The sequence below is a fragment of the Hemibagrus wyckioides genome, linkage group LG07 (assembly GCF_019097595.1).
Source record: "Hemibagrus wyckioides isolate EC202008001 linkage group LG07, SWU_Hwy_1.0, whole genome shotgun sequence".
Taxonomy (NCBI): domain Eukaryota; kingdom Metazoa; phylum Chordata; class Actinopteri; order Siluriformes; family Bagridae; genus Hemibagrus; species Hemibagrus wyckioides.
Genome location: NC_080716.1, coordinates 24,396,768 through 24,415,751, shown reverse-complemented (window position 1 = coordinate 24,415,751; position 18,984 = coordinate 24,396,768). Strand labels below are relative to the sequence as shown.

The window sequence follows — 18,984 nt, the reverse complement described above, 5'->3', positions numbered from 1 at the left end:
TTTATTTATGATGGAGGACATACACATACACATAAATACATATATTTTTAAAGTTCATTAACTAATTATTTTTGAGACTCCAGCAGAGATATGGTGCCCTTTGTACAGTGTATATTTGTACAGTGTGTAAGTACAGCTGTATGTTTAATATTCAGTTTAATTCTTTCCTGCAGAAAGCATGATAATCTCAAAATAGCCTAGTGGGTATGAAGTACTAATGCTGACTGGTTAAGGCCCCTTTGTTTCTAAGCAAGACCAACAGAAACTAACCACAACTGCAAAAAAAGCATGCACACATACCCATTGTAGTTCCGTATTTGTGACCAGAAGGATATATGTTGCAACACACAGTAGTAGATAGTGTATCATGTTAAATTAATCTTACAAACTTCTACAAACTAGATGTGATAAGTCACTTTCCCACTAAACATGGCACGGCACATCCTTTAAGCCAAAACCCAGTATTATCTGTATTCTAGCCAAGCACATACAGTATGTTGATTGTTGTTTGCATCACATGGTAACAACACTAGAATTAAGATCCAACAACTTACTCTTTCTGACTTTTTGATGTTCTGGGATTTCTGCAGGACTTTCTGCAGAACTCTGTGGTTATGTGCTGCTCCTGTACCAGGTGGTGATGCAGGCAGTCAGGATGCTCCCCATAATGCAGGTAATAAATGATTTCAGGATACTGGGGCTCATACCAAACATCCTCAACAGTCTGAGGAAGAAGAGGTGCTGGTGAGCTTTCTTCATCATTGGTTAAGTGTGAGTGAAGCAGAGACAGAGTGTGTAACCTCTGCAGTATTGGGAGATCTCTACGTGGGGAGTTGTGGGGTTGTTTGTGTTGATGCAAGCATAGAGAGGAAGCTTTGTTCATAGCGGAGTGTTTATTTCATTGTGATATTGTTAATTACATGCTACATGTCTCTTGTGTCGGTGGTGTTGAACCGTGATTCTAGTGTGAGACTCCATTTTGTTGATTTGATGTTTTCACGGAGGAAAAGATACATGGTATCTCTCAGGTCACATGATTAAAACAATCCTGTATCATAGAATCTGATTGGTCCGAGCAGCACTATGTTCTCCTGAGAGCGGCGGCTTCCTGTTTCAGCTTCTGCCTGTAAACAGGTAGGATCATGACGGAGCATGTAAAGCTCATAAAAAAGCTTAATATTTACATTTACAAGCGAGTAGCTTAGCAACAAGCTATTAGTATAGTCAAGTGTCTGTATATTAACTGATCTAAAGCAAATACTGTTATAAACTAATTACAAAGTATAGAAGAGGGATTTTACACTGTTCACAGTTTAAAGATTTAATGTCTCTCTGTAAACAGAGAAAGAGCTGATAACTGAGAAGACCCCAAGTTGACAAGTAGAAATTTCTATTAGAGGAGGTGTTTTCGGTTAGTTTTAGCCAGATGTGGAGGAAATTACATGCAGCATAACTTACGAGACTGACTGAGGTTGAACTATGTGACTATGCACACACAATTATATATTTTATAAAGAGGTTTTACAAATAAAACCCAGCATAAAGAAAATAAAAAGTCTGTTCTCTCTTTTCTTAGGCCAGGACAACCCAAAATATCAGTGGTGTCAGAGTGCAATATATATTTTTATTTGAAGCTAAAGCAGAAGTAGAGCATGAAGAAGAACCATGAAGAACACAGGATCAATGATATATTATATTTATATTTTATATATTTCATATACTGCACTGTAACAAAATATGATAGATGGGAATTTAATTATTGTTTGATTAATTCATTCATTAATTTGATCTCCACAATGCTGAATGTGGTGGAAAAAACAGTAACACAAATCTGACTAGTATTATTACTGTGTGTTTGTTTCAGTGCTTCAATCAATAGGTGCGTTTACATGGACACTTTTTAATCAAATCGGACTGAATTCAATCAGATTGACGAATCCGATCGCAGCGTTTACATGAACACGGTATAAAGTAATCAGATTGTTATGCGCATTTACATGACACATGATTAGAATCGGATTAGATCTTTTGACCTGAGCACAGTCCACGAAAACATCCGTACATCATACGTCATTCATATCAACATCCGTACGTCATTCGTATCAACGTCCATACGTCATACATCATTGCACATGCGCAAAACTTTCCAGGAACATATTCCATCCAATTAAGTGTTTACATGTCCTCTCGATCGGCCTAAAAGTGGTTTAAACCACCCCTTATCATCCGATTGAAATTTTAATCGGATGTGGCAAATTCCATCCGATTGACGTGTTTGACACTTTTTTAATCTGATTGTGCTTCTAGCCCTGTTACGATCGGATTACAAGTGTCCATGTAAACGTACCTAGTGTCTCTGTAGCAGAAGTGATGCTGATCTTCCTTTCAGTTTGGTTCAGTGAAGCTCTCTCTCTGCTGGTGAGAGACTGAACTACAGCTGAACTCCACTCAGTCTCTCAGACCTATTTTTGTACCTAATAAAACCTAAATGTATTAACAATATGAAGGTCACTTCCAAAAGACAAACAGACTGCAGGTCATATTGTATATGAGTATTCACCTTCTGACCTTGTAAAATAGTCTTCTGTCTTGTGATTATTGTATTAATGTGAGTTGTGTCACAGGATTTCATGAATAGTCAGGATAATCAAATAAATATTAAAATTCAGCAGGAATAATAAAAAAAGAGATGTGCATTTACAGAAATAACTTAATCATAAATGGGGAAAAGTTGTCTTTGTCAAAGTTTGAGGAAAAGGTCCAAGAGCAGTTTTGTAATGACTAGATTGCAAGAATAATAATAATAATAAAGAAGAAGAAGAAGAAGAAGAAGAAGAAGAAGAAGAACAGATAATAAAAAACAGATATCCAAATACTATTTACAAATAGACACAAATTTAAAGCATAATTTTTAAACGCATAAAATTTAATAACACATAGAATTAATTATACCCAAAAGGTGGCACTGTTGAAAGCTTTTAATACAGAAAATACAAGGGGTTTTGTTTCAACTTACAGTACACTTTGTTCATAATAATAAGACTATTTCCTTTACCTTTAGATGTACAGTATTGCTAGAATTGCTAAATAATAATATGTTATGAATGAATACAATTTAAGTAATGAAAATAGTAATGAAAAACATAGTATTTTTGTATTGTACAACATTAATCATGTATATGAATGAACTCATAGGATGCCATCACTAGTTGAGCTACTGGACTGTGAATCTATAACTAACAGACTGAAGAAAATGGCAGAATATACAGTGGAGGTCAGAATTAGAGAACAATTTATGAACAATTAATTTTTTTTCAGGAATAATGTAATCTTCTTTTACTCTTCTGTCAGTCTCTTCCACAGTTCAGTGACTGTAGTGGATTTCTTGGCCAAAATTTCCTTACCAAGGATTTTCCAGAGGTTTTCTATTGGGTTTAGATCAGGACTCTGGGCTGGCCATTTCATAATTTCAGTGTTTTCAGCTTCAACTAACTGCTTTACCTGTTTTGCTGCGTGACAGGGGGCATTGTCATGCATGAAAATTGCTGGATGATTGGGTGATGAACGCAGGGAAGGATGAACATTTGCATTCACTCTGCTATGTAGCAAGACAGATCCTTACTCTGTTCAGCGCTGAACTGGCGAGCAATCCTAGCTGTAGTGTTAAACCTACTGCCCATTGAGATTCTCCGCATTATCCTGTCCTCTCTTGCGTTTGTCTTTCGTGAACGACCAGCCTTTTTGAGGGACTTGAATAAGTTTGTGACATTGTAAAGATGCAATATCCTAAGAATCACAGATTTGGAACGACCAACTTCTCTTGCTATGGCTGAAAGAGTCATCCCTTTGGTCCTCATCTCATCTAGGTCACTTTAGAACAGCTCACCATCTTGCAAAGTCAGTGAAAACTGGACAGTTAGGCTGCTAGTTACATAGGGTTTTTCAGATAATTAAAGAAATTAGCACCAGGTGCCAGGTTAACACCAACTGGGAGGTATCTGAAAGTGTTCGCTAATTTTGATCAGCATTCTTTTTCAAATCTCATTGAAGTTTTTTATTCTGTGCTTCAAAATATGTGTAACTCATGAAATATGCTTAAAAACTGTTCTTTCTAATTTGTAAAGGAAATTGTAGGTTGTTCTCTGATCTCCACTGTATGTATAATTTATTACAGATTCATTTGTGCAAGCTAAAAGTACAAAAGTATTTGCTGAAATACTTGCAAATTAATAGCAAACAACATAAAAAAAATCCTCTTAAAATTTCTTTAACAGTGGATACATAAACTGAGGGATATTTTAACATATACTGATATTGCCACAATCAGGGCACACAGTTTAGGCCTACTTGGCATTAAGTAACCAAACACATACATTTTTTCCATTGTGTGGAAATAGTTTAGATTGTGTAAATACATCATTGCTAAAATATAATCCTGTCCCACCATCAAAAGATCCAAAAGATCATATACAAACAAATCCTACTCCGATTTTACTGTAAATGTACACAAGATAAACACTCTCTCTCTCTCTCTCTCTCTCTCACCTCTTACACCCACCTTCAGCACCTAAAAATGAAAATTTTGAGATGTTTTAGATTTTTAAAATGTTTAAAATTTAATTACACTATTTAGCTCCTATTTATCAGTATTTTAACTCCTACTGAACTCCTGCTGAGCAAGACACAAAGTGTTTCTAGTGTTTCTACACAATTCTAAGATTTCTGTAAGTAAACAGAACTTTCTCTTACCTATGTGTTCTGCTTCAGAACACTAAACATTATCAGGTACAGCATTAGCTTTCACTAGGTAACAAGAACAAGAAACCCTGAATTAACATCTACAGTCAACTAAAATCCATCGGAATTGCTCAGCAGAGATAAACTAAATGAATTAGTTAAAAAAAAATCAGTAAACATTAAAAGGGTATGTATATAGCAGTGGCGGGCCGTGCGTTTTACACGTAGGCCTTCACTTGTGTCCTTACTGAATTAATCCTCCTCTATACCATCATTATGATGCCATGGCAATAGATACTAATTAACCATTAAATAGCAAAGTAAAAAAGAAATTAGTCTACAGTATTTCACACCTCATAAGGAATAGTCAATTTTATTATAGTCTGCCTTGAAAATGCATTTGTAAGGATGTCTGCGACCAAATCGATTTCTTCTCCTCTGTCAGCCATTGTGAGTTTAAAATATATATATTTTATTTAGTTTGTGTGGTTCACTGCCTCTGACTACTCCAATTATCCAATCAAAGGACAGGAAATTGCTGACATAATCGTATGCTTGCTAGATGGCCCCAGTGACGCCAACTCAAAATCTGATTGGTTAATGGAACAGTTTCATTGCCACTTATTTTAAGCTCCAGGCGCCTGCACTATTGATTCTGAAGGCCTTAAGGCAGATTTCTTTCACCCGGGCAACACATGATGTCAGCCACTGGCTGAAATATGATTGGATAAATACTCTTATCATAAATATACACTACTGGAAGCAGCACAACCAAGAGAAAAGCTCTGAAACGTAGAGAATAGACTATTGGGAATAATTTAATACACATTCATGGGAAAATATATTAAATATATTAAAATGCAAGTCAGTGATTCAGATCACCTTCTGTTTAGGCCAGCAGAGAAAGCCTTACTGGCCCTGACGGCCCACCACTGGTATATAGGTTTTCTGTTAAAACTTTTTGTACTTTTTTACCTTGTCTTTTCTTTGCTTTTTTCTGTGGCTTCAGTTCAAGCTTAACGTAAGTTACATCACTAGGCCCAGCATCATGATCTGCAGTGACAGTGAACAAAACAAACACAGACACACAACATGATGAGATGGAACTGAATACCAGATATGTAGAGCCTGTAGACACAACCTGTTATAGATTTGAACTGAATCTGTTACGTTCTCTTTCTTATTTATTTTTAAACTTGTAAACTTTATATGCACATAACCTCACAACCAGACTGTTGAACAGTTTCTTTCCTCAAGCCATCAGGATCCTCAACACCCTGGACTGAACTGTACAAAACTCTCTGTCTCTCACACACACACACTCAGGACTGAACTGTACATAACTCTCTGTCTCTCACACACACATACACACACCCACACTCTCTCTCTCTCTCACCTGTGTGGACACACACACTCAAACGCACATAACTTATATTGTTCGATACTTATTTCACTACCTCAACCCCTGTGTTTTTCATCTGCTGCTATATTTATATTTATGTTTATTTCTATTTTGCATTGCCTCAACCGCTGCTATTGTATTTTTCCACAATACATGTTGTCAGGTGACAAAGTTCATCATCATCTCATTTTATTTCATTTCATTTACATTTCATTGCACGTTCTTTTTCTTTTTTTTTCAGTGCTAAGTGTCCTGTGTTTTTGTGTTGTCTTTTTCTGTATTTATTATTTTTGCACTGTCATGTTGTTCTTTATTTGCACCTAGCTGCACACGTTACACTTTATGTGGCTTGGACAAACTTTCGTCCTAGCTTTGTGTTATTTTTTGTATTTGATCTTTATGTTGTATGTTTATGTAGCACGAGGTCCTGGAGAAACGTTGTTTCATTTCACTATGTACTGCGTCATCTATATGTGGTTGAAATGACAATGAAGCTTCTTGAATCTTGAATCTTGAAACCTCTCTCTCTGTCTCTCTCTCTCTCTCTCTCTCTCTATCTCTCTCTCTCTACTGTATTTATGGTTTACTGGATTTACTGGATTTACTTTATGGTTTATATTTATTGCTTTGAGGATTAACAAATAAAGACAACAATGCAGATTTTCTGACCTTTTTGAAAATAATTCCAGTGAAATGATTGTTGTTTACATGAACTTGTTAGTAAGAATATACTCTTATATTGAATTACTGTATATATAAGGAAAGTATTGATGATGTGACACACTGTCTGACCGGTTTGAAGCGGTGTGTTTCCTGACTGAGAATCCTCAGCTCCTGACTGACTCTGTCCTGGTGTCTGATTGCTGTTCTGCTGTATGCCTCTGTCCTTTCCTGTATGACAAGAAGGAAGTTCTTCATTTCCTCAATTTATAAACCACACAAACTATATTTTAGAGAGCTTGTATACATTAGTGTATTTGTAAGTCATTCACAGGAGCTTTAACACACTTAATGTATTATTAATGAAAATCCAGTTAGTTTGAAGAAATACCTTCATCCTAAGCTCTTTAGTGCAGGCAAATTTACTTATAAGAAGAATCACTAATGTGAACAAATTAGGAGAGAAAAATAATGGCATTCCATAAAAGAAGGAAAAGTTAGTGTGTCTATAGCTGAGCTGCAGAACTGGAGAAATTTTGTGTTTTTCACTGTTTAGTCATCATCTTGCCACGTTTGTCTTTTATCAGTTTTGTGGTTGATTCTAAATGTAAATCAGCTGTGTCATGAGCGCATTTAGTGTAATTTACATCTCATTATTATTTATTAACTTATGAGTATGCAAGTACAATTCATTCTACATAGTATTATCCTAATTATCAGACCTTTGTTGGATTTGTGTTTCCACAGCAGGATCAGTAAAAGGATGATGAACAGCAAGGCCAAACTCAGTCCCACAGCCACAGCTACTGGTACAGTGTTGGACATGGGACCTGAGACAGAGGAAAGACAAAGACACAAAGGAAAAAGCTGCTGTCACTTGAGTACCGTTTAACCTTCTACAAATGTTCATAATGGACCATGATTTGTTAACAATGCAATTTCATTAGGACACTCACAACAATCACTTTTTTGTGTGACCTTTACTTCATTTAAAGAAATTCATATTTTTCACACAGGAAGCAATATGTAATATTAGGTCCACCAGTACTGATCTATTAATGGTTCCTAAGACCAGCCTGATAAGAATGGGCAGAGTATTTAGTACCATATTCCACTCCAAGGTCTTTTACTAATCTTTCATTTTGTTGCCAATTCTTTCCCCTCATTCATGTTCATCTTTTTCCTACTCTTTTTATATTACCTGATATATAAATGAAATGAACTAAATGTATTATTATTAGTAGTAGTAGTAGTAGTAGTGTGTTACTCTTTATTTAATAAATTCACTATTTATGCATTTATTCTTTCATATACACATATTTACTCTGATTAAACTCAACAGTGTTGTATTTCCTCACCAGTGATCCATAGTGGCTGTAGTTTGCTGTACCACAGGGGTGTCCAATCTTAACCGCAAAGGGCTGGTGTGGGTGCAGGCTTTCACTTCAACCGAGAAGAAGTCACACGTGAGTCTAATGAAAGCCAAAATCAGTTGATTAAACAGGTGGAATCAGGTGTAGCTTCTGCTTGGTTGGAATGAAAACATGCACCCACACCGGCCCTTTGCAGATAAGATTGGACATCCCTGCTGTACCATGTGTGAAAGACTCCTCTCTCTGTTTGGCACAAATAAACTCCTGAGTACTTCAGAATAACAGGACTGAGAGTGTAGGAGCCTCCAGATCCTCTGCTGCTGTCTGAGAGGAGCTCTATACTGTACCTGATAAAACCCTGACTGTCTCTGTAGAGAACATATGTGTACCAGCTGAATGTCCAGCCTGTAGAGGAGTGTTTATCCTTACAGCTTAGAGTCACTGAATCTCCTTCAGTCAGCCAGCTTAATGGAGACACACTCACTACTGCCTCTGCTACATCTGATGGACAACAAACATGTAAAAAATATCATACAGTTTACAGAGTTTACATATAATTAATGACAAGATAACACAAACTCACACACTCACCTGATACAGTGAGAGTAACAGCATCACTGATCTCTGAGCTCTGAGTGTCACTGCTTCTCCTCCCTCTGCAGGTGTAGTTACCACTGTCTTCATTTCTAACTGACCTGAGGCTGAACTCCTGTTTTTCGTGTTCTTGGTTGACTTCTTTAGCCTAGAGAAAATGGCTACAAATGCCTGTGTTCAAGAATAATAAACATTAATTACATAAACCTCTCTTTTCATTATTACAACTAATTTGTGATGGTTTCCTACAACCACGTTAACATCCTGTCATCTGAATCATACAGAAATCATTTAATTACATACTCACATATTCAAGTGTACATAATCATTATCCCTTAGCATCTGTACATTAATTATGTAATCATGACTGTAACTGCATTTTACAGCTTTAATACTGTAACTAAAGTTTTCATCAATATTGTGGAACTGTTTCTACTTCTCCTGTTACTACATGTCAGTGTGTTTATTATGTGAAAGGAACAAACGGACTGGAAATGTTTTTACCTTGAGCTCTGAAACATTTCACTGCCACAATGATGGTCAGCAGCAGATACACAGAAACCGTCACTAGACTACTGATCAGTCTGAGCACTGAACTTGAAGCTTGCAATGGACCTGATAAGGAATAAAATATTAATTATAATATTGTGAAAATTCTAGTACAGGCCCTAAAAAAATACAAGTTTCAGATGAAGACACATACACTATATTGCCAAAAGTATTCGCTCACCTGCCTTGACTCGCATATGAACTTAAGTGACATCCCATTCCTAATCCATAGGGTTCAATATGACGTCGGTCCACCCTTTGCAGCTATAACAGCTTCAACTCTTCTGGGAAGGCTGTCCACAAGGTTTAGGAGTGTGTTTATGGGAATTTTTGACCATTCTTCCAGAAGCGCATTTGTGAGGTCACACACTGATGTTGGACGAGAAGGCCTGGCTCTCAGTCTCCGCTCTAATTCATCCCAAAGGTGTTCTATCGGGTTGAGGTCAGGACTCTGTGCAGGCCAGTCAAGTTCATCCACACCAGACTCTGTCATCCATGTCTTTATGGACCTTGCTTTGTGCACTGGTGCACAGTCATGTTGGAAGAGGAAGGGGCCAGCTCCAAACTGTTCCCACAAAGTTGGGAGCATGAAATTGTCCAAAATGTCTTGGTATGCTGAAGCATTCAGAGTTCCTTTCACTGGAACTAAGGGGCCAAGCCCAGCTCCTGAAAAACAACCCCACACCATAATCCCCCCTCCACCAAACTTTACACTTGGCACAATGCAGTCAGACAAGTACCGTTCTCCTGGCAACCGCCAAACCCAGACTCGTCCATCAGATTGCCAGATGGAGAAGTGCGATTCGTCACTCCAGAGAACGTGTCTCCACTGCTCTAGAGTCCAGTGGCGGCGTGCTTTACACCACTGCATCCGACGCTTTGCATTGGACTTGGTGATGTATGGCTTGGATGCAGCTGCTCGGCCATGGAAACCCATTCCATGAAGCTCTCTGCGCACTGTTCTTGAGCTAATCTGAAGGCCACATGAAGTTTGGAGGTCTGTAGCGATTGACTCTACAGAAAGTTGGCGACCTCTTTGCACTATGCGCCTCAGCATCCGCTGACCCCGCTCCATCAGTTTACGTGGCCTACCACTTCGTGGCTGAGTTGCTGTCGTTCCCAAACACTTCCACGTTCTCATAATACAGCTGACAGTTGACTGTGGAATATTTAGGAGCGAGGAAATTTCACGACTGGATTTGTTGCACAGGTGGCATCCTATCACAGTTCCACACTGGAATTCACTGAGCTCCTGAGAGCGACCCATTCTTTCACAAATGTTTGTAAAAACAGTCTGCATGCCTAGGTGCTTGATTTTATACACCTGTGGCCATGGAAGTGATTGGAACACCTGATTCTGATTATTTGGATGGGTGAGCGAATACTTTTGGCAATATAGTGTATCATACTGCACATGCAAAAATACCACAGAGCTAATGAATACCACATCACTGGTTATTTTACTATAATCCCATTCAGTTTCATTGCTTAAGAAACAAACTGAATAAATATTTCTCACCTCTGACTGAAACCCAGCTTTTCAGTGACTCTCCTCTCTCTGGGTGTTTACAGTGGCAGAAACCTTCATCTGACTTTGAGACACTACTGATGGTCATCTCTCCTGTAGTCTGGGACTGGAGGATGGAATCATCTTTATAGAAATCAACACCAGAGTCTGGGATCTTTTTGTTGTGAGATAAACAGCGTAAAATCAGAGGATGTCCCTCAGTCACAGGATGGACAGGACTGGCCAGCACCATCTGTAGGAAAGAGAAAGAAGACACTAAAATAGAAAGTGTGTAAAATACAGTAATGAATTTAACACAGAGAGCTCTATCAGTGGTAAATATCAGAGAGAGTGTAACACAATGATCATTTCTTTACACTGATTCAGTAGAGTTTAAAAGTGTTATCTCTAGTCCTGTATATTGTAAATCTGTTACAGATGAGAACAGTGAAGACTCACAGTGCACTGTGATGTTGACAGGATTACTGCGTCCTCCAGATTCAGACTGACACCAGTAAACTCCAGTGTGTGATGTAGAGAGGGAGCTGATGTTACATGTAGCTCCTGAAACTGATGAACAATCGACCAATACCTCTCTGTATCTGTATCCTATCACTGTCCATCCAGTAGACTTGCTGTGGTCCTCACAGCTCAGTGAGAGAGAGTCAGCAGTAAAGTGTTGAGTTCTGCTTGGACTGATGATCAGAGATACTGGAGGAGATTCACCTGAAATACACATATAATTTAATTTTATTATGAAATCAATATGATTCAAATGTTTAATGATTTTATTATAATGTTCTTGTATATGTACAGTTTATTAATATGTGTAACATTAAAAATTTACCCAGGACTAGACCTTTAATTTCTTAAATTAGACTACTCAAAGTCTGTTCACCTGCCTTACACATCACTACTAAGGAGTTAGATTAGACTACTAAGGAATAGATTTAGAAACATATTGCTGTTTAACAAAGTAATAATCAAGAGAGAGATCAGCAACAGTAATATAGGCTCTAAGATTAGAAAACCACTCAGAAAAAAAGGCTAATGAAAAGTATTATAGCAAACACTGAGCAAACAGGAACATGGATAGGTAGAGTTATGAAAAAAGTATTACGTAAACTATTATACAGTTTGCATAAAAATATACAGTATAAAAAGTATATTAAGGGTGATTAATTCATGTAGTATTAACATTATGAAATATCACAAGGATATCAGCACTGATGGGAAGTAATATGGTTTGCTATTAATAAGGAATACAGCACACATTTAGAATTTTGTGCACCTACACCAACCAGACAGAACATTATGACCACCTGTCTAATATTTTGTTTGTTCCCCCTTTTGCTGCAAAACAGCCCTGACCCCTCATGCAATGTGTATTCTGACACCTTTCTATCGGAACCAACATTAACTTCTTCAACTTCAACAGTAGCTCGTTTGTTAGATCGGATCACACGGGCTAGCCTTGGCCGCCCATGACCCTGTCACCAGTTCACCATTCTTCCTATCTTGTACCACTTTTGATAGATACTGACCAGTGCAGACCGGGAACACCCCACAAGAGCTGCAGTTTCAGAGATGCTCTGATCCAGTCGTCTAGCCATCACAATTTGGCCCTTGTCAAACTCGCTCAAATCCTTACACATTCCCATTTTTCCTGCTTCTAACACATCAACTTTGAGGACAAAAGTTGCTTGCCTAATATATCCCACCCATGAACAGGTGCCATGATGAGGTGATAATCAGTGTTATTTAGTTCACCTGTCAATGGTCATAATGTTATGCCTGATCAGTGTATGCAATGTGATTTACAGCAACTGCAATTAATGATGGAATAAATGCTGCTGATTGTCAGTTTTAGTTAAGCACTGTGAGATGTGTGAGTCATTATCTTACAGATCTGCTGTCAATGTTGGACAGTTACTTGCCTACTTTTCAGACCACAAGGAGACCCCCTGTAACTACATGCTACATAAACCTTTTCAGACCAGACTGCTATATAAAAACCTCCTCTAGATGTGTGTTGCTCTTTATTTAATAAATTCTCTATTTATTTATTTATTCTTTCATTTACACATATTTACTCTGATTAAACTCAACAATGTTTTATTTCCTCACCAGTGATCCACAGTGGCTGTAGTTTGCTGTAAGGTGTGTGAAAGACTCCTCTCTCTGCTCTGCACACATAAACTCCTGTGTGATTCAGAGTAACAGGACTGAGAGTGTAGGAGCCTCCAGATCCTCTGCTGCTGTCTGAGAGGAGTTCTCTATTGTACCTGATGAAACCCTGACTGCCTCTGTAGAGAACATCTGTGTACCAGCTGAATGTCCAGCCTGTAGAGGAGTGTTTAACCTCACAGCTTAGAGTCACTGAATCTCCTTCAGTCAGCCAGCTCGATGGAGACACACTCACTACTGCCTCTGCTACATCTGATGGACAACAAACATGTAAAAAAAATTATACAGAGTTTATAATTAATGACAGGATAACACAAACTCACACACTCACCTGATATAGTGAGAGTAACAGCATCACTGATCTCTGAGCTCTGAGTGTCACTGCTTCTCCTCCCTCTGCAGGTGTAGTTACCACTGTCTTCATTTCTAACTGACCTGAGGCTGAACTCCTGTGTTTTGTGTTCTCGGTAGAGTTCGTAATCATTTTTATACCAGCTGTATGTCCACTCAGTGTCTCCTCCTCCCTGTATTTCACACCTGAGAGTCACAGTCTCTCCTCTGAACACATGTTTGTCAGGCTTTATGGTCACCACAGCTTTAGGACTCTCTGCAGAAACGTAATCTTATTATTAACACCACAAAATAAACACTGCAATAAATACAGTTCTGATTCTACTGTCATTAGTCTGTGATTAGTCTAATTTAGTGATGGTGTAGTGTATATGTAATAATATTTATATACTTAGCATCCCGTTTATGCACAGATTTTCTTATAGATATTTATTCTATGAGTTTTGCATTATTGAGCTACATTAAAAACATTTTAGGTTTTTAAACATTGCCAAAAAAACATATTTAAAAAAGTCATATTATTTAATAGCTCACTTTCCAGACAATACTTTTTTTTGACATATTAGTCACTTTCCTTATAAAAAGTCACAGGGTTATCACAACAAATATTGACTCTGTTTAGTTTATTACTGTTTAACTAAACACCAGTTAAACAACACCAACTGGCTCTGTGTAGAAAAGCAGCACACTGTGCCAAGATCAAATGAAACTGTGGCAGAGATGAGAAAAAGTAGCAGACCTGCCATAAGTTCCCTAAAGTGCATTGATGACTGGACCAAGAAGTCAATAAAGATCTAAGACTAATATCTAAGGAGCAGCTTACTCTCCTCAAATAAGATCAGCATTCTTGATTCTACTATTAGAAAGATACAATGCAAAAATGATATCCATGGGAGATTTGTAAAGCACAAAAACAGTCATGAATATGTATGAGTGTATGTTACAGGAGTGTAAGATCACACACATAGCTATCATGTATGTAAATATCTTAAACTCTGCATGACAATGTACAAACACAATCTTCTCCACCTGAATACAAATCCAACATGAACACAACATAAGCAATGTGTTGTGTGATAAATACACCAAGATCAATGATCAAGATCAACTCTCAATGAGAACATTAGCAGAAACACAGCAGTTTATACACTCATCTATACTGTCTTACATCCTACACACACATTTATCTTGCTGTGCTTGTAAGGATTAATACAGCTAATTTGTACTATTCCACATAGATAACAAACTAAAAGTAAACAAAATACAACAATATTAAACAAACAAACAAAAAAAGTCATATGGACTAGCTCACACAACTAAGTCTAGACAATGTCCTAATCACATATGAACCTCATCACACAGATCATCAGACTTCATTTGAACATTTTTTAACCCACCGCTCACTTTAATGAAGACACAGAGAAAACATTTTTACTCACAGATCATCACACAGAGTGGCCACAGCTCCATTCTGTCACACTGATAAACGACTTACTGTTTAGTGGCTTGTGTTATAGACACTACACTTCCTGTCTTCTTACACTTAAAGAGAACGAGAGAAAGATTTCCATTGTGGTGCAAGGTGATGTGATATTTTTAAATGAACCCTCACCTCTATGCCTCAGAAATTCTAGCAACAAATAGCAATTTGCAGAAAATTACTTTATTTCGCTAAAGTTGAAGAATGAACTTGTAATGTTCCTCTCCTACATCACTCAGGTTCATAATTGGTGTCAAAAAGATATTAAGTGGGCCTTTCTGGAAAGCTTTTATATATATATTAAATACAATAAGTTAAGTTAAACATAGTAGTGCAGATATGAAACACAGTTATGGATTTAACCATATTTACATCACAGTAGACATGTGCAAACTACCATGAAATAATTATTATGAAGTGCCTTGAGAGTCCAGAAAATAGTGTTAATGGTTGTATTAGTGTAGTATGAGAATGTTATAACTATTGTTAAATGTTATTGCAAATGACCTCCTGTAATGTTCTTTATAACAACAAATCTGAATGAGTCTTTTGGAGAATGAGCTCCGCTGACTCTGTAGTGTATTGTAGAGTGGATGAAACATATTGTCCATAATGGAGAGCAGTTTGTTCAGTGACCTCATGTTCCTCACTGCCACCAGTTTGTGTCCAATGATAAATCCAGCCTTGCAAATTAGCTTGTAAATCCTGCAGGCATCCCTGATGCTGATGCTGTCCCCTCTCACCTAGCAGACAACAACACAGTAAATGGCACTCCCCACCACAGACTGGTAGAAGATCTCCAGCATCTTGTTGCAAACATTGAAAGATCTGAGCTTCCTCAGAAAATAGAGTCTGCTCATTTCCTTCTTGTATACAGCATCAGTGTGGGTCCTCCAGTCCAGTCTGTCATTTAAGTGTAAACCAAAATACTTGGGCTCAATCAAAGTTTTAGTCCTCCACCACCATCTCCTTGGTCTTCATCACATGTAGGAGCAGGTAATTCCTAGTGCACAAGTCCACAAAGTTATCCAGCAGTCCCTTGCACTCAGACTCCTGTCCATCCCTAAAACACCCCACCACTGCAGAGTCATCAGAATGATCCAGAGTTGTACTGAAAGCCTGAGGTGTATAGAGTGAACAAAAATGGAGACAGGACAGTCCCCTGAGGTGATCCTCTGTTACTGTTTCAAACAGGGAGGCCCCCAATAGCACAAACTGGGGTCTATCTGATATGTAGTCAGCAATCTAGGAGATGGTGAAGGAGAAGACACCCATTCTAAGCAGCTTCTCACTCAGCAGGAATGATTTGTTCTTGGAAATAGTTATCAATTGCTTGTTGTGCATTCAGGCAGCTGTTTACAAAACAAAAATTCTTCCTGCATTTCGTTTCAATCTGCAAAGCGTATAAATGCCAAAAGCGGGGCATCCTTCATGACATCTGTAGTTTATTAGCATCCACATCTAGATTTGCACCAGCTGTTTCTGAAGAGGTGGATGAGTCATTTACTCGGGGAGTAGATATTACAAAGTGATTCAATTGTATATAAATTATTAGCCATTAGTGTTTTCAAGTTAGCGCGCTCATAGTTTTTTTTTTTTTTTTAAGTGCGCTCATAGTCTACGTTGACGTATCTTTTTTTTTTAACTTTTCAATGATTCAGAAAGTCAATAACCCAAAATGACACACAAATCCTGAAGATGGTAGATTGTATTTCCTCCTCTCCATGATTTTCTCATGTGATTTCTTTATTTTCATGACTTTTTTCCCAAACAGGATCCATTTATTTTCCTGTGATTTTGTCAAATGCAGAATGTCTGGGCCACATATTCCTGATATTTGGCATAGAATTTACGCCGGACACTGTTCGTGATGAAACCCTCCTATTTTTTCCGAGTTTGGGACTAGCACTGAGGCTTAATCTCTCAGTGGCTGGGTCTGTTCCATGCCTGAGAATCAAACCCGGGCCACAGTGGTGAGAATAAAACTCAATTCAAATACAAGCAGAAAATTGTTTTCTTTTTCAACATACAGATTTTCTTATTTCACACTAAACTTCAAAACAAAAGAAATTGTATTTTAAAAAATTATACCACTTGATGTTGGTTTTTGTCGGTTAAAAGATTCAGAACCAGCAATCACAAATATAATCACACCAAAACACACACCTCTCTTTGCAACACTACACTTTTGAATTGAATGTCTTTATTGTCATTGTAACATTTCATTGCCTGTAACGCTTATCCGATCTAATCTCGGGTCACGGGGAGCCTGTGCCTATCTCAGGCATCATCGAGCATCAAGGCAGGATATACCCTGGACACACTCATCCCATCGCAGGGCACACCTTTAAAAAATGCAAACCCATCAGTGCATCACTCATTATATTATAAAACTAAAAAAGAGCATAAAAAATAATAAATAGTATTTACATAAAATAAAATTAGAGAGAACAAAACACACAACCATACACTGTCATCCATCAAATTGCAAATCTCTTTTTACTAGCACCATGTTATGTTTTAATTCTATTGAGTGAGGTAATTGCTGTGGTAATTGCACGCTCCAGGTCAAGTCCTCCTCAATGTGTACTCCCAGGAAGCGGACATTCGTCTGGCCAAATCTTGACATACTTGGTGATGGTTGGAGCAGTTTTCCTGAGGGGGGCATATGCAGGGATTAAAAGCAGGGACATGTGGTCAGACTGGCCCAGGTGCAGAAGTGGTCTGGACCTATAGTCCAGCTTGATGTTAGAGTAGACTTTGTCCAACGTGTTAGCTCCCCTTGTAGCACATTTAACATGCTAGTAGAATTTGGGGATGATTAAAGTTCCCTGCTATGATGTCCACAGCTTCAGGATATGTACACTGCTGGCTAAAAATGCTGCCATGTAAATGTCCATTAGCCAGGTTAGCATTAGTATCCAGTGGAATGTAAACAACAGTAATCATGACCACAGTGAACTCTCTCGGCCTGCATTTAACAGTCACATACTCCAGGTTCAGAGAGCAGTGACTGTCTAAAGTTACTGTTTTAGTACACCAGTTGTTATTGATGTACACACAGAGCCCCCCTACTCTGCTCTTACTGGAGTCCGATGTCCTTTCATGACGCTGTGCAGTGTAGCCTGTTAGCTTGATAGCTGAGTCTGTTATTAGCAGAATGCAGCTATCCTTCATAATGTTGTTAGTCGCAAGCTGTAGCCTCAGTTCATCCATCTTATTGGCTTGTGAAAAAGGCTGGGGAGTGGTGGTCTGAGTGGCTGCTTCCATAGCCTAGTTAGCGTGCCAGCCCTGCAGCCTCTCTTCTATTTCCTCTCACAGCGCCGTCTTCCCCTCCTCCATGCGGGGATGATAATCCACGGAGAGCTGGGGCTCCTTGCTTTGTCCAATGGAATGTTGTGTGAGCAGAGAAACTCGGCTGTAACACTCTGCTCGAAACAAACTCCTATCTTAAAGAGATTGTGCCAGCTGTAGATCTTGTTTGCCCAACAGGATGTACACAAGATGAGAAATAACACGTACACGAGAAGCCAAACAAAGCACCCACCAAGAAAGCACTGAGCTGCTGCACCTATGTGCACCTCCATTTTGCAAAGGTCAACAACTACACTAATACCCTAAGATTACCTGCTTATGATCCAAGATGGCAGCGCGACATTCCTCTTCTCTCCAGCACAAACCTCCAGGTCTCCAGGTTTTCCTCCACCTGCTCCCTGCTTTCACTACAGATCACAATGTCATCTGCAAACATCATTGTCCAAGGAGACTCCTGTCTGACCTCCTCTGACAACTGGTCCATCACCATAGCAAACAGGAAGGGGCTCAGAGACGATCCCTGATGCAATCCCACCTCCACTTTGAACTCCTTTGTCTGACCTACAGCACACCTCACCACTGTACTGCTCCTCTCATACATATCCTGCACCACTCTGACATACTTCTCTGCTACTCCTGACTTCCTCATACAGTACCACAGCTCTTGGTACCCTGTCATATGCTTTCTCCAAGTCTACAAACACACAGTGCAACTCTCTCTGACCATCCCTGTACTTCTCCATCAAAATTCTCAGAGCAAAAATTGCATCTGTTGTGCTCTTTCTGGGCATGAAGCCATGCTGCTGCTCACAAATTTCCACTACCTTCC

The 18,984-nt window shown here is 38.5% G+C and overlaps 1 protein-coding gene across 1 annotated transcript; it reads right to left on the bottom strand.

The window, feature by feature from the left end:
• Positions 1-10,718: 10,718 nt before the first annotated feature.
• On the bottom strand, positions 10,719-18,110 carry LOC131356272 (Fc receptor-like protein 5). Its single transcript, XM_058395182.1, has 6 exons — positions 17,927-18,110; positions 13,341-13,616; positions 12,950-13,261; positions 11,282-11,548; positions 10,835-11,098; positions 10,719-10,723 (listed from the first exon to the last, which is right to left on the bottom strand). The coding sequence occupies exons 1-6, from the start codon at positions 18,108-18,110 to the stop codon at positions 10,719-10,721; spliced, it is 1,308 nt and encodes a 435-aa protein (XP_058251165.1).
• Between the last annotated feature and the right edge of the window lie 874 nt (positions 18,111-18,984).